This window comes from Triturus cristatus, chromosome 1_1 (assembly GCF_964204655.1).
Source record: "Triturus cristatus chromosome 1_1, aTriCri1.1, whole genome shotgun sequence".
Classification (NCBI taxonomy): Eukaryota; Metazoa; Chordata; class Amphibia; order Caudata; family Salamandridae; genus Triturus; species Triturus cristatus.
The window spans coordinates 56,609,190-56,623,386 of record NC_140579.1 but is presented as its reverse complement, the minus strand read 5'-3'; the positions used below and the strand labels follow the sequence as shown (position 1 = coordinate 56,623,386).

The following is a 14,197-nucleotide window of genomic DNA, read 5'->3' as shown; positions in this document are numbered from 1 at the left end:
CGATATTTTGGTATTTTTGTATCCCATGATTGTTCGCAGCACAACCAAATAAACTCTGTGCCAACAGTTCTCAAGGCCCAGAACTTACTACGACAAAGGCAGTTTTTTGCATTCTCAATTATTGGTCGAGCTGAGCTTGTCAAGATGATGACTCTACCGCTCTTCCTCTTTGTATTTTCAAACGTAATAATTAATGTTCCCCAAAGATACTTTGGTGAAATTCATCAGGCATTGCACCAATTTGTGTGATCTGGAAAGAAACCCTGCACCCTGCGGCCCCCCTCCCCCCCCCCTCTGCAGGAGCACACACTTTAGCTCTTCCCCCTCCCCCTTTCACCAGCCACATTTCTTTGCTTCCCTCTCTACCCCTCCCTCCACCGTCCTTCATTCTTTGTCTTTCCTCCCACATCTCTCCATCCATCCCCTCCCCCTGCTGCTCTCTGTCTTATCTCCTCCTTTATCTCTTCTTCCTCCCAGCACAGAAAGCTCTCGTGACCCCCGTCCCTTCCCTCGTGCCCGCTCCCTCCTTTCGCCCTGATATCTATCGTCAGTCCCCGCCCTCACATCATTCGCCTGTCTCCGCCTTTTCTTCTCACGGACTCTTCATTCTGTCTCCATCTTATACAAAGAGCTGCCTCCCTTCCTGCCCTCTTCCTGCAGCCTGCCTCTTCCTCCCCTGCCGTGATTAACGGTTGTTTTCCATGATCTGCAGAGTAGCACCGCCTGGCCTGGCCTCTCTCTCCGAACTTTTGTCTAGGTTCACTGGTTCAAAGTGTGTCTGTGCATCTCTCTCGTCAAGCTTTAAGTGCGTATGGCCGTCCTGTTACCAGAGCACAATTTTTACCATCGTATGTCCAGTTTGTAGGTAAACTACTCCCTGTTGGTGCCGACTACCGAGCCGGTTAATTATTCCTACGTTCGTTCTATACTTTCCCCGTCCCCTCTAGCTCTTTACTTCATCATGCTTGTCTCTTATTTTCTCACCCTTTGTTTCAACCTTTTTTTGGTTTTGTCTTCATTTTTCTCCCGTCTTTTTCTTGTTTTGCATTTTCTCTTCATACCCATTTCTTCTTTTGTTGGTCCATTTTTCCTTTTTTTTCCCTTCTGTTTCCCTTCTACTCTTTCTCTTGCGCATAAACAAATACAACGCTCTCATTAATTACATGTGTTTAGCTACTCTTACACAAACATGTCTAGGCGCTGTAGCTGGTACTGCTAGGAAGAATTCATGCACGTCCTAAGACAAATATAGTTTTACACTAGGTTTAGGTTTAAAATGAGCATGTTGGTTGCCTGTTAATCACATTTTATAGGATCTCGTAATCCCTCTTTCATCTGTTCTCTTCTGGCCTCTGCACTGTATCTCTCCTTCGTGCTGCCCTCTTTGGTCAGTTAAACCTCTCCCCCCTCTATTTTCCGTCTAGCGGATCCCGCCATGGATGAGTCCAGGCTCTCTCCTCCATGCTACTGCAGTATGTCATTAGGTGACATGCCTCTGTGCTCATTTTCCGCACTGCATCCTGAGATTTGGGAACGTGGGGGTAGATTTATGAGCCCCTTGCGCCTCATTTACGCCGCCGTTGCATCACTTTTGTGACGCAGCGGCGGCGCAAATACTGCGCCATGCTGCGGGGTATTTACAATGTGACGCATCTGGCAGATGCGTCACGTTGTAAAGCCCTGCGCCACATGTAGGCATTCTGGAGCAGGGGGGGGGCGTTCCGGTGCAGGAACGCCTCCGAAAAGTGGCTGAGTGAAATCTACAAGATTTCACTCAGTCACTTTTAAGGCCATGCTGCGTCAAAACCCTGCGCCTGCTTGAAGCAGGCGTAAGGATTGACGCAGCATTGTAACGATAGGGCACCCCTGAGCCTTGCTGGAGCTGCGTCGCAACTCCAGCAATGCGCCGCCTTTCCGACAGGAGATGCGTCACGCATCTGCCCATCCGAGTGCCACGGTGCGCCGCACTGTAAATGCGACGCATCAATGGTGGCGCACGGGTGGGCAGATGCGTCGCAACTCTTCTGGCGCATCTCTGCTGATTAGCAGAGATGCGCCAGACGTCATAAATCTGCCCCGGGGTCTTTCAACTTCTTTCGAATTCAGAACCTCAAACGTTTTGTTTTGGCGTTCTCTCTCCACCGATTCTTATTTTGTTGAGAATGCTCTGGGCCTACTTCTTCTTTAATATACATGGTCTCAAAGCAGACCACACATCCCTTCTCAGGCACATGCCAGTAATGACGTGTATATTTAGGTCGAGCCTAGTGAAATTATTTTCCTGCAGGCTTTATTGTTTTGCAGGCCGTCTCTACCCGTCCCTTCTACCCCACACACATTAAAGGGTTCCTTACCTTCTGTAACAAGCATTGACCTAGCCAATAGGTCTCGCCTTTGGGACATTATAAGTGTTTAGTTATCCAGCACAATATCCTTGGTGCAACAACATCAAGTGTTGCATGGCTAAACACTTATAAGGTCCCAAATGCGAGACCTATCGGCTATACCAATGCTTGTTAAAAATTGTAACAATTTCTGCCCCTTTCCATGTTTCCGGTATCGGTGAAAATGCACCTATTGCGTTACAAAGACAATTTATATATGGTCCCCAGACACCGATATTGTGTTTTAGTAAGTGAAATAAGTGTGAAATAAGCTTTATTTCGATAAAAAAATATCTTAAAAAGCACAGACAAGTATCAGTTTTAAAAACAGGTGATGCCAAAGAAAAAATCATGCAAATATAATGACAACATGATCCCAAGATATACAAAGAATTATAAAAAACATATAAACATTATAAATAGGACAATATAAAATAGATATGCAGGCAGGCAATATAAAACAGTCTGACTACTTAGTCAAGGGCTGCAAGGCCTTTAGACCTTAGGAGCCAGGACCACCTCAAATATTTCGATAGGGCGCAAACAAAGAGAGATCGTGTGTCTGATTTAAGAATGCGCAACGCTATGAGGTGGTCACGCGTGCCCAAAGTTCTGCATAAGGGTTTGAGCCAATATGATCTTGGGATTTTATATTCTGGGCATGCAAAAAGCACATGTGCAAGAGATTCAAGTTTAGTTACACAAAAAGGACAGGTGGACAAAGTTTGGAATGGAGGTTTCCAGCGGGCAGTCAGCTCTCGTACTGGAAGAGTGCCAATTCTGAATTTAAAGTAGAGGGCTCGATCGTATGGCTTCTGAATAATGTCAAGATAAGGCTCAAAATGAACGTTATCTTTGAGGAGAAGAAATTCGGTGGTACATCTACTGGAATGGGAGCTGGAATTCCTTTTTCCTATAACCCAACTCCAGTAGAGTTTCTTCAGCTCGGCTTTCGGGGGCGAAGTTTTATTTATCCAGGCGTCTTTTAGGCCGAGATCGAGAAGCAGGGACTTTACCTCTTTTAACCATTTAATTTTGTTCCAAGAGGGCATGGAAAGTATTTCGGATAGGCCCTCCGCGTACTTGACTAACTCGGGGGTCCGCCAGAGCCGAGCCCAGAGGAGTAAAGGACGAAGTTTGGCCAGATCTTTCAACGCATGGCACCCTAGATCCGAAAGTAAGGGCACTATAGGTGTGCTCTGCGGAAGTGCCATCAGTTCCTTGTAGAAACTGGAGTCGGATTTGGCAAGTTCCTCAATATTGTTTGAGCCCCATAATTCGGCTCCGTAGAGTGCCGAACTCACACCCTTAGCTTTGTAGATTTCCAGTGCTGGGGCTATTGGTCTAGAAGAAGAGGAACGATGTTCTCTGAGGAGGGCACCAGTGACCCTCTTATGAGAAAGAAGCATTTTGTGCAAGTGAGATGTCCATCGCATATTATCTGTGATGCGGATGCCTAAGTAATCAAACTCTTTGACCCTTTCAAGAGGAACTGCGTTCAAAACTGGAGGCTGACCTAATTTTTTAGGTGGATTTAAAATTAGGTATTTCGTTTTGGTGGTGTTGATGATGAGACCTCTATCATTACAGAAGGATTGGAAACTATCAAGAAGTGTTTGCAAGCCCATAGGTGTTTTGGAAAGGAGGAGGGTGTCATCAGCAAACAGGAGAGTTGGAACACGTTCGCCCGCCAGGGATGGTGCATCAGCAGGAACTTTCAGCAGATGGTCCACTACCCCATTCACATAAAGTGAAAAAAGGGTGGGAGCAAGAACACACCCCTGGCGGACGCCCCTGTTTACTGGAATTTTCTCAGTTTTTTGGCCCTGTTGGCCCCAACGCACTTGGGCATAATTGCCGTCGTGGAGTTTTATTAGCAGGGCCAATATGTAGGAAGGAATGTGCATGTCGGATAAGACACGCCAAAGGGTATCGCGGGGGACAAGATCGAACGCTGTTTTTAAATCTATAAAGGCCAAATAGAGACTGCCTTTTCCAAGGAGGACAATCTTCCAATAGATAAGGATCAGTCTGAAGACCTGTTCTATAGTGCCCGTCCCGGCCCTAAAACCTGCTTGATAATCTGAGAGAATGTTGTTGTCATTTGCCCAGGTAAGTATCCTTTCCAAAATCACTTTCCCAGTAACCTTCTGAGATGAGTCGATCAGGCTTATTGGGCGGTAATTAGCCGGATCTCCTCGGTCACCCTTTTTGAAAATGGGAACAACCTCAGCCCCCTTCCATGACTCAGGGACTGGGGCGCCGTTAACAATAGCGTTGATAAGGGTCGAAAGGAGCTTCCCCCAACTTGATGGATCAAGTTTAAGCACATCACCGGGGATACCATCCGGACCAGCTGCCTTCTGCGGGACAATAGACTGGATAGCACTAAATACCTCCCTGTCAGAGAAGGGGTCAATATCCTGGGCGTCCACGAGGGGAAGCATCCCCTCAGGGAAGAACATCTCCACCGTCTCGGATCGAGTGGAATAGAGATTGAAGAAGTGCTCATACCAAACTGGACCAGTGATATTGCATGTTAGAAGTTCATGGGCTGGTCTATTCTTTGATCTTATTGTATCCCAGAAGGCACCGGGGTTACGTTTAAGGGAAGCCTCCCTTAGGGTCTGCCAAAACTGTTCCTCCCAAGACTTTTTTGCTTTGAAAACCGAGATCTTATAATCTTTTCTAGCTTTCTGGATCATGGGTGTATTCCCACTCTTTAGAGCCGCTATTAGGGCAGATTTGTTAGTCCTGCAATTTTGCGAATACCAGCCATTCTTGGAGATGGGCTTTAGCCCTCCCCTCGGCAGGCCACCTTTGCAATGTATTCGAAATAGATTCCCCAATTTAAGGAGGGTATCTTGAAAGACTAAAGGAGCCCTATTAAGGGAATCCTGAATATTGGTGGTTGGAGTCAGCTCAACTTGCGTAGCATGTAAAATAGACCTAATTGATTCGACTTTGACATCATCCAACATTACTTTGCGCCATTTGAGGCGCCTCTCACAGTTGGTGGGGATAACCTCCGAAGATTGGAGGGGGTTAGCCACCAATGAAGACAAGGACCCATGTGATTGTGCCCATAGTGAGTTTAGACAAAGAGATAGCCGGTTATGGTCGCTATCATGAGAGGGAATTATTTCCATGTCCACCATGTGTGTCCAGAGCTCAAGATCGAGAAGTATATAGTCGATCCTTGAGGTGTGATTAGGTCTGTTGTACGTGTGGGCGCCCTGGAGGTCAGAGGGTGTTCTACCATTGGCCGCCCGTAGGCCAAATTCTAGTGACATGGTGTTCAGAAATACAACAGATTTAGTCCATCTCTTGATAGGGGGCAATGTTAGTAGTGGGATACCTCGCTTGACGTCATCCTCTAATAGATCGGGAAGGTCTGCTGAGGCAAGGGGCTCGAAGGAGCAGTTAAGGTCACCTGCTACTAGGACGTAAGCTGCATGGTGATACTTGCGTAATTCACCTTCAAGAGATACAAGCGCAGGTGATAGAGCACCTCCGCTAAGGCCCCTCGCATAGACGTTAAATATCTCAAGAGGTTTCCTTCCCTGGGCTCCCTTAAGGGTAAGCCTTAGTATGTCAGGGGAGACAATATGTGCCCGCCTAATGGTACACCCAAGGGAAATACTAACCCAGATCAACAGGCCACCCGAAGGACGACCTCTTCCTGTTGGAGATAGGATGGCTGGTATAAAGAAGGTGGTATAGCCAACCATATTATACGGCTCTACAGCCCAAGTCTCCTGGAATATACAGATGTTGTAAGATGTTATAGAAGACAACCAATGAGGAAGGTCAAATTTGCTGGCGAGGCCGGCAACATTCCAACTTAGAATCCTAAGGAGAGTAGTGGTGGTGGCTACATCTTGTGGGATAGGTAAGTTGGAGGAGTCAGGAGTAACCTGGGTCGAGTTGCTGGAGGAGGGTAATAGAAGATGATTAATACCCTGTGGAGTTGGAGTAGGCTGAGGACAGGGCTGGTGGGCATATGGACCCAAGCCGGTTTGCAGAGGCTCCCTAACCGAGCCAATGGCTACTTCGGGATCATCTGCAATAATTTGAGGACCAGCAGAAGGAGGAATATCGGCCTCAGCCGAGGTTCCATGTCAGTAGTGCTCATAACGACTATGGGTGTCGTAATAGTTGCTTGGGGCAAACATGGAGGAGGCCTTATTGCTAGTGTTCCAGACTCCCTTAAAATACCCATCACAAAGTGGTTGAAGAAGAGGATATTGGTAATGGGAGTAAGGAGTGCCAGAGTAAAATTGGCTTAGATCTAGACATCTTATGGCACTCATAGTGGGTTGGTGGTAGTTGCAGATTAGCCTTACAACCCGAGGATCTCTAAAATTTATGATGACACAGTCACCAGGGATGTTTTTTGGTTTATTGCCCACCCAGGATACCCTTCTGACATGGAGAACATGACCGTCCAGATCATGTGGGAGCGGTCTGTAGGTGTTCAGCCAGTGTGTTGTTTTGTTACGCAGTTCGATGTAAGATTCTGGCTTGTCAGATTTAAGGCAAGGAACTCCAGTCAGGATGGCAACAAGGGGTAGGCACTCCGGTGGAAGATTAACATGAGGTAAACTCAGTTCTTGGCCGGGAGAAGGAACTTTAGGATGGGCTTGTGTGTGATCGTTGTTGGATGGTTTAGGGAGGATCTGTTCAGGCTCTACAGAGCTATCAGTCGAGCCGGAAACCTGTTTTTTATTATTAGAAAGGTTGTGTTTTAGTAAATCTCCAGGAATGTTTTCATGTCCTGGAGCTTTCCATGCTTTAACTGCCTCAATTGGTGGAGAAGTGTAGCTCACTGGTTAGAGGAGGCATACCCTGAAGCAGAGATCAGGCCTGGGACCTGGGTTCGATTCCCGACGCGGCAGGGTCCAGAACCCAATTGTCCACGGACTTGATAATTCTCGCTTCGGTGCCCACTCTAAGCATGAGTTCACACTATGCAGCTCTGGGCAACAAGCCTGCTTAATCTCCACAACGGCCCCCCGCGGCGGGATGCCTGGCTTTCACCTTGGGGATACCCAGTATGGGTTATCTTACAGGGAAAAACCAGGACGGGTTCCCAATGCAAGCGCCAAGATGCCCGTAGGGTGATAGTTGCGCTCTATAAGTACCCCAATCAATCAATCAATTGCCAGTATTGTTTCTTTTAAACTAAAATGCAAGTTGGCAGCCTTTGCAGTGGTCTCCATATCTTTAGTTATCACAAATTGCCCACAGTTAGTTTCTGAATAGAGATGAGAAAAGGGGGCAACCCAACTGTTTTCATCAAGAAATAAATCTTTGGGGGCCCTTCCTGTTTTATTCCCTTTCACTATCAAACTCCAGAAACCTGTCTGGTCCTTGGACTTGGCCGCGCTGATTAGACCCGTCCAGATATCATCATCCCATGTTTTCTTCGCTTTTTCAAGTGCTCGCTTATGATTATATCTTTTTTCCCTTCTTATAATTAAATTATTGCTTTTAATTGCTTGGATAAGCTCTGTCTTAGCTCCCGGCAGTCTTTGTTGTACCGGGGATTTCCATGGTCATTCCGATAGTTGACTCCTGCGTTTCTCTCTTTGGGTAAATTGCTTACAACCGGAGTTAAAGCATCCACCATAGTGGTGTGTAAGTCTAGCATTGGAATTTTATCTGCTGGTAGGTTTACAAAGGGTGCAATAGTATCTGCAAAGATGGTATAGATATTTATCATAGATTGTGGATTCCCTAGAATATACGGCCACTTTACAGCTCGTCGATTGTTAGTTATTAGAACATTAGCCTAAATAGTACTAGCATCTTTTTTGCCCATTAGAGTGGATAAAAGGGGCTTTGGTGTTAATGTCAATTGTAGAGGACGGTGATCGCTCTCCGTTCGGGAGTCTATTTTTAAATCCAGAACGTGTGGCCAAAATTCTATCGACACTAGTATATAGTCTATATTACTCCGGGAGCTGCCTCTACAGAATGTATATGCATTTGGTCTATCGGAAGGCAGAGGGCCGTTGCATGCTCTTAAACTGTGACCCATTGTAAGTTTTTATTAGTGTTTTTCACAATAATTCCCCATTTTTTGAACTAAATAATCTATTCTTTTGCCTGTCCCCAGCACTAATGTCCCTTCTGTCCTCAGTCTTTATAGCGCCAACCTTCGGGCAGTAGCTGCACTTTATAAATCCGATTTACAATTACAATTTTAACTTGCTTACAAAGACACTGTTTATTTGCATAGTGTTGCTGCGCCTTTACTTAAAATAACTGGCAAATGATTATGGATTCCTACAAATGAATAAGGAAAATGCTTTCTTGCCTGCTTCTGAGGACCCTGTCCTCACCCCAAAGGCAGAAGGAGTTGGAGGTAAGTGATTTACGTGGTACCACAGCCAGGTGAAGTGCAGAGAAGTGGAAAGTGAGGTCACGGGAAACCCAAGGCGCAACACAGGAACAAAGCTGAAGACAACAAATCCAGTGGATAGACACTGCACTCTGATGTCTTTGTGTTTACCCATTTTCTGACAGAACAGATTTTGGGCAGAAATAGAGCAGAACATGACAAGCAATAATAATGCCAGCACGAGAATAAATTGACTCCGCACACAACTAGTGTAGTGCACAGTAGGTGCATCAAGTTAGCTAAGCTGTATATAACGGGTGAGGTTTGGCTGCAGCACATATAGGTATCAAGTAGCTTATGCCACATGCCCTATTCAATCTATCCATGGAGCCCTTAACCGAAATTCTGAAAATCTCCAATGTTCACTACCACATATATGCGGATGACACCCAACTTTACCTAAGAGTATCATCAACTGATGATATCCACTCACTCAATACAACTCTGCAAAAAACACACAACTGGCTAACCAGAAACCACTTCAAACTCAACGAGCTCAAAACCGAATTCCTCCCAATTACCCTCCGTGAGGACACGTTCACATTGAAGACTGGATGAAACCTTAAACACCCTTCAGCTGCAAACAACACATCATAGACTCCGCAAAATCTCCATGAATAACAATCGACAAAAATGTCAACATGCAGGAACACATCAGTGCAGCCACCAGAGGAGCAAACTTTCACATGAACATCAGAAAACTAAAACCCTTCCTTCCCCTCAACGACCTCAAATCAGCAGTGCAATCCCTAGTGATACCCAGAATAGACTATGGGAATACAACCTTATGTGGTCTGCCGAGATCCAGTCTGGCTCCACTAAAACCTCACTCAACGCGGCTGCAAGACTGGTCACCAGCTCCAACAGGAACAACCATATCACCCCTGATCCAAAGGCACTGAACTGGCTCCCTTTTGAGGCAAGATCACAGCTAAAAATCGCCTGTATGACACACAAAGCCCTGCACTTCAGCACACCGAAGTATCTAGTTGATAAACTGGAACTATCAGGTAGTGGCAGAGCATCGAGAAGCACCAGCACCTGGCTACTGAAACCACAAAAATTCCGGGGAAAAAAACATACAACCGTACTTTCTCATGTCTAGTACCTAGAATCTGAAATGCCCTGCCCCCGGAAATTAGAATGAACCCTTCTAGCACCTCCTTCAAAAATGAAGTCAAACTGCTTTCAATTAAAAAATTACTACCTAACCCCTTCACTTAACTTGCTCTCTAAAAAGAATTTACACTTGATCTTCAGGGCCATTGCCAGCAACGGCACTCCTGAGTGTCCCTGGACCCACTACAAATGTTTGACATCAAGTTTGCCCTCCCTTCTCCCTGTTCTCATTTTGTACCTATTGTATTAAACTTCTATGTGTTGTAACCTTTCTAAAGCCCTCTGATACCCTTCCAGGGTCTAGACCGCGCCATAGATAACTTTTCAAATAAATAAAAATAAAATATATGAGAAGTATTGGGAAATCATCTCCAATTGCTGTGGTTAGAGAGTTAGGTCCCATACCATCTACATTTCGCAAGAGCAATGGACCAGATATATTTCTAAGTTATAAATGGCTAATGTAGGAAGCTCCTAGATACTCAATAGGATATGTGTAGCCTGGTAATAGATACTGTGGCCCACTGCCCCCCCTCCGCTAAGCAAATTTAGGTTCTCATCCTGGCTGTCTTTTGGCGCCACTGTTGTTTTCCCTTTATATTGCTGATTTACCTGTCTTTTTGGATAATAGTATGGGCTTTTTACCCAAAGATGGGGGCAGTTCGGTGTCCATTATGCAATATGCCGATGGCATTGTTATCCTGGATTTAACATCGAAGGGATTGAATACTCTTCTGCTGTCATTACAGAAATTCAATGTACTCATTTAAAAAAAAAAATTTTTTTTCTAAAAGTACATTCTCCCTGAAATACAAAACTAAAACTGGCTTCAGGGTGAAGAAAAACTAGAGGTAGTTAAGGTATATCCCTTTTTGGGGAAAACCATGTGCTGTGGAGAGAAGGCACTTTGGTCCTTTACTGTGAAGAAAGAGAAAATTTCATCCACTCCGCTTTACGCATTGGTTTTAATTGATGTGAAGAACTTGAGATAGAGAGTTAATTTTGAGGACACAGTATGCTTTCTTTACACAGGGGGTTCTTTCAGCAATTAAATTAGAATTTGAGCTAAAGAGTGTCTGTGTACAAGGTCTCTCTGCAGTTACTCACAGGGGCTTTTGGCTGTTAAGAAGTGATATAAGGTCATTAACGAATGTTATGTATGAAAAGATCTTCGAAGTAAGAAAATTCTGTATTTTTATAGAAACTTTATCCATGTATTAAAAATGTTTGATCTAAACCAAGAAAATGTACTTTCCTGGTCTGATCAGCAGATAAAAGCTTATATTAAGCAGATATCCTCTAATCTATGCTGCCGTTTTGATGCTCAGTGTTGTAGGAAAAAATCTAAATTCAATGTGGCAGTGAATTGTTTTATTCAAAGAAAGCCCGAACAATATTTAACTTGAACTATTGACCATGGAGTTAGACGCTGCTGGGCCCTACTATGCCCTGCAATATTTCCATAAATTATCTTAATTGCTAGCTGCATCATTTGCCCAGCAGGGATAGTATTTGTAATTTCTGAAGTCACTGTATAAAAGATCTAAAAACACATGGTATTTATTTGCCCTGCATAGCTTCTAATTTTCTGAAGTATCAGGTTCGTACAACGGCCGTCGCTTTAGATTTATTATTATTTGTGTGCGAGTTTTTAAGTTTTTAAAATGTTTTTTACATTTGTATGGATTATGATGGTATAGTTTTAGCTATGTGTTAATGTCAATTTTGTCCAACTGATGAACTGACTAGATTTTATAACTTTATAATTTGGCTTTACATTTTTAAACTGTATCCTACAATGTTTTATTGTATTGTCTCTGTGGACCTGATGTGAGTTCCAAATCTTACACTAAAACTTGAACTTGAGTACTAATGTGAATTGGCAAGGTAGGTATATTACTCAATATATTAGCATTCCGTTCAACATCCTATTTTGCAGTCAGAGACTACTGCAAGTATTAGGTAGGACTAACACTGTGCTTGTATATTCGATTTGCGGGTAACAGCCTTCACTTAGTCTACATCTGTTTATCATCCAGTCTCACTTTATAGCTCCCACTCCACCCGTTTGGATGTTCCCTGACTCACTGAACTGCCACCTTCAGTAGCTCTACTGCCTGTTGCCAAAATGCCCTTTCTCTTGACCATATACTCGAGGGAAGAGTGCTGATCTTGCGCATCTATAGATGTCCATACCCCTGTACAACTTCAGAACCTCAAACATCTTCTGCTGCAGACCCTTACCCTCTTCATCTGTGAATAGATTCCTGAATCCTGCTCCTCTTCCGTTTCTTTAGCTTTCTAGGCCCCTCTCACCTTCAGTAGCTCCACATCCTGCTGCTGACACTTCTCCTCTATGTTGCTGATCAGGTCCATCAGTGCAGGTTTCTGATTTTCCAGCTCACTGATGTTTCTATAGACCGTATTAAGACTTTCTTCGTGCTTTGTTTTCATGCTGCTGAGCTCTTGTTGTTTCTTCTGCTCCAGACACATTTTCTTCTCTTCAAATGTAATCAGGATTTTTAACTCCTGGTCCTTGACTGCTTCCTTAAAGAAAAGGAATTAAACTATCAAATATAAATACATTTACATAGTATCCTACCAATTTACAAACATAAATTGTTTGCAAAGCAGAAAGTGTACTCCCTAAAATATTACATACATGCTATTCTCTTACCTCTAGCTCTGTCACCCTTTTTTGTTCTTTGCAGTGAAGCACATCAATGTCCTCCAGACTGTTATGCAATGTGGCCAGACAATTGTTAAGCTTGCCCTGAAAATAAAATAAACTTCGTTTTCCAAACCAAATAACATTATTAGGTATCCCTAATGGGACAATTACTAAGATTATGAGCACAATCTTTGGCAGTTCTAATGTGGGTCATGATATATGTATGTATATGGTATTTCTATAGCACAAACCTTGCCAAAGGTCAGTCGAGTGCAATGCACGGTCATTAGGGACACAGCAACCAATTGATCAGTGTTGTATTAACCATGCAAGAGACCACTATGCGATTCAACAGACTATTGTACATTTAGCCAGTTTCTCTTGGTGGAAACTTCAAAGACAAGATGGCTCTGTCTATGTATAGCATACCTTTTAGCACATGAGGCAAAGAAGGCCATTCTGCTCCTCACCCAGCTCATGCATTCTCTCTAAGTCTCCCCTTATCCGATATTTAGGTTCCTCATATTTCATCACAGATCTACCAACAGCTGAAGGGCATATCATAAGGACTTAAGCAGACATTTGCAAAAACGTTAGGGCGCACATCCGCCACACACCCATTCCCCCCACATCTTTACTCATGAAAATAATTTAAAAAATTCTAAATGTTATAGATAAATGTTTCTGCTTGTAAGAGTTCTTGTATAATGAGCCCAGGTGAGGCATTAGAACTGCATAGTGACCCAGCTTTGGAATTTCTAGCAATAAGTAATGCTGCTCATTTATCTTGGAAACATATGTGCATTCGAGTTTGCTTCCTTAGGTTTGCTGATTTTTGGCCAGGCCACTCTTCATTGAGTAAAGGTTCAGCCCAACAAATGAGATAAAAGATAAAGACAGTAACTTGTTTAATAATTCCAACCAATGAAATATGATAAATATGTAGCGTTTTAAAAATATCTCCTGTATGATAATTTGTAGTAAAATTGACACATTGTTGAAACTATGCATTAAAGATACAGATGTGGAAGTGTACCCATGGCCACTTTTACATATAAACAACATTTCACAAAATTTTTAAAGACTGCTATTATTGTCATGGGTTTGAAGACTGAAATACTCTTGATATTTTGTCTGATAAATAAATGTATTCCTATAATAGAAATTCAGATTGATTTTCTGTCTGATAAATACATTTATTCCTACAATGGAAATTCAGATTGCTTTTCTCAATGTTTTTTCCTCTTTCTAATTATACATTGCCCACATGGTTTGTTAGCAACAGACAACGCCACGTGTTGATATATATAGGACCATCTTTCCATAGAAAAAGTATCTTTTGACTTGCCTATATCTTTGGTGCCGTTTGACGAATCTCCGCCTAATTTTCCCCAAAAAAGTGTGTCGTGATTCTTGTTGTGCATGGAAAGTTTTGTGGTGATCCGTCAGGCAGCGACCAAGAAAAAGGGGGGTTATACCAAGATGCGGTTTCCATGTTAATTCCCATAGACTTGTTAGTCGAACTTGCAACCCGAACCACGAGACAGAATTAAACCATATTTGTCAGAAATGTGGATTAGGCTATGCAGATCACGCTTTCAGTTATTTGGGGGTAAA

At 43.5% G+C, this 14,197-nt stretch overlaps 1 protein-coding gene across 1 annotated transcript in view; it reads right to left on the bottom strand.

Annotated features, from left to right (window-relative positions):
* The window catches only part of LOC146869375 (E3 ubiquitin-protein ligase TRIM39-like), a 196,616-nt gene that overhangs the window by 168,494 nt on the left and 13,925 nt on the right, over positions 1-14,197 (bottom strand). The window contains exons 2-3 of the mRNA XM_085599665.1: positions 12,587-12,682; positions 12,226-12,456 (exon numbers count right to left, since the gene is read on the bottom strand). Coding sequence (XP_085455791.1) covers positions 12,226-12,456; positions 12,587-12,682 — 327 coding nt within the window. The remainder of the gene's footprint in view (positions 1-12,225; positions 12,457-12,586; positions 12,683-14,197) is intronic.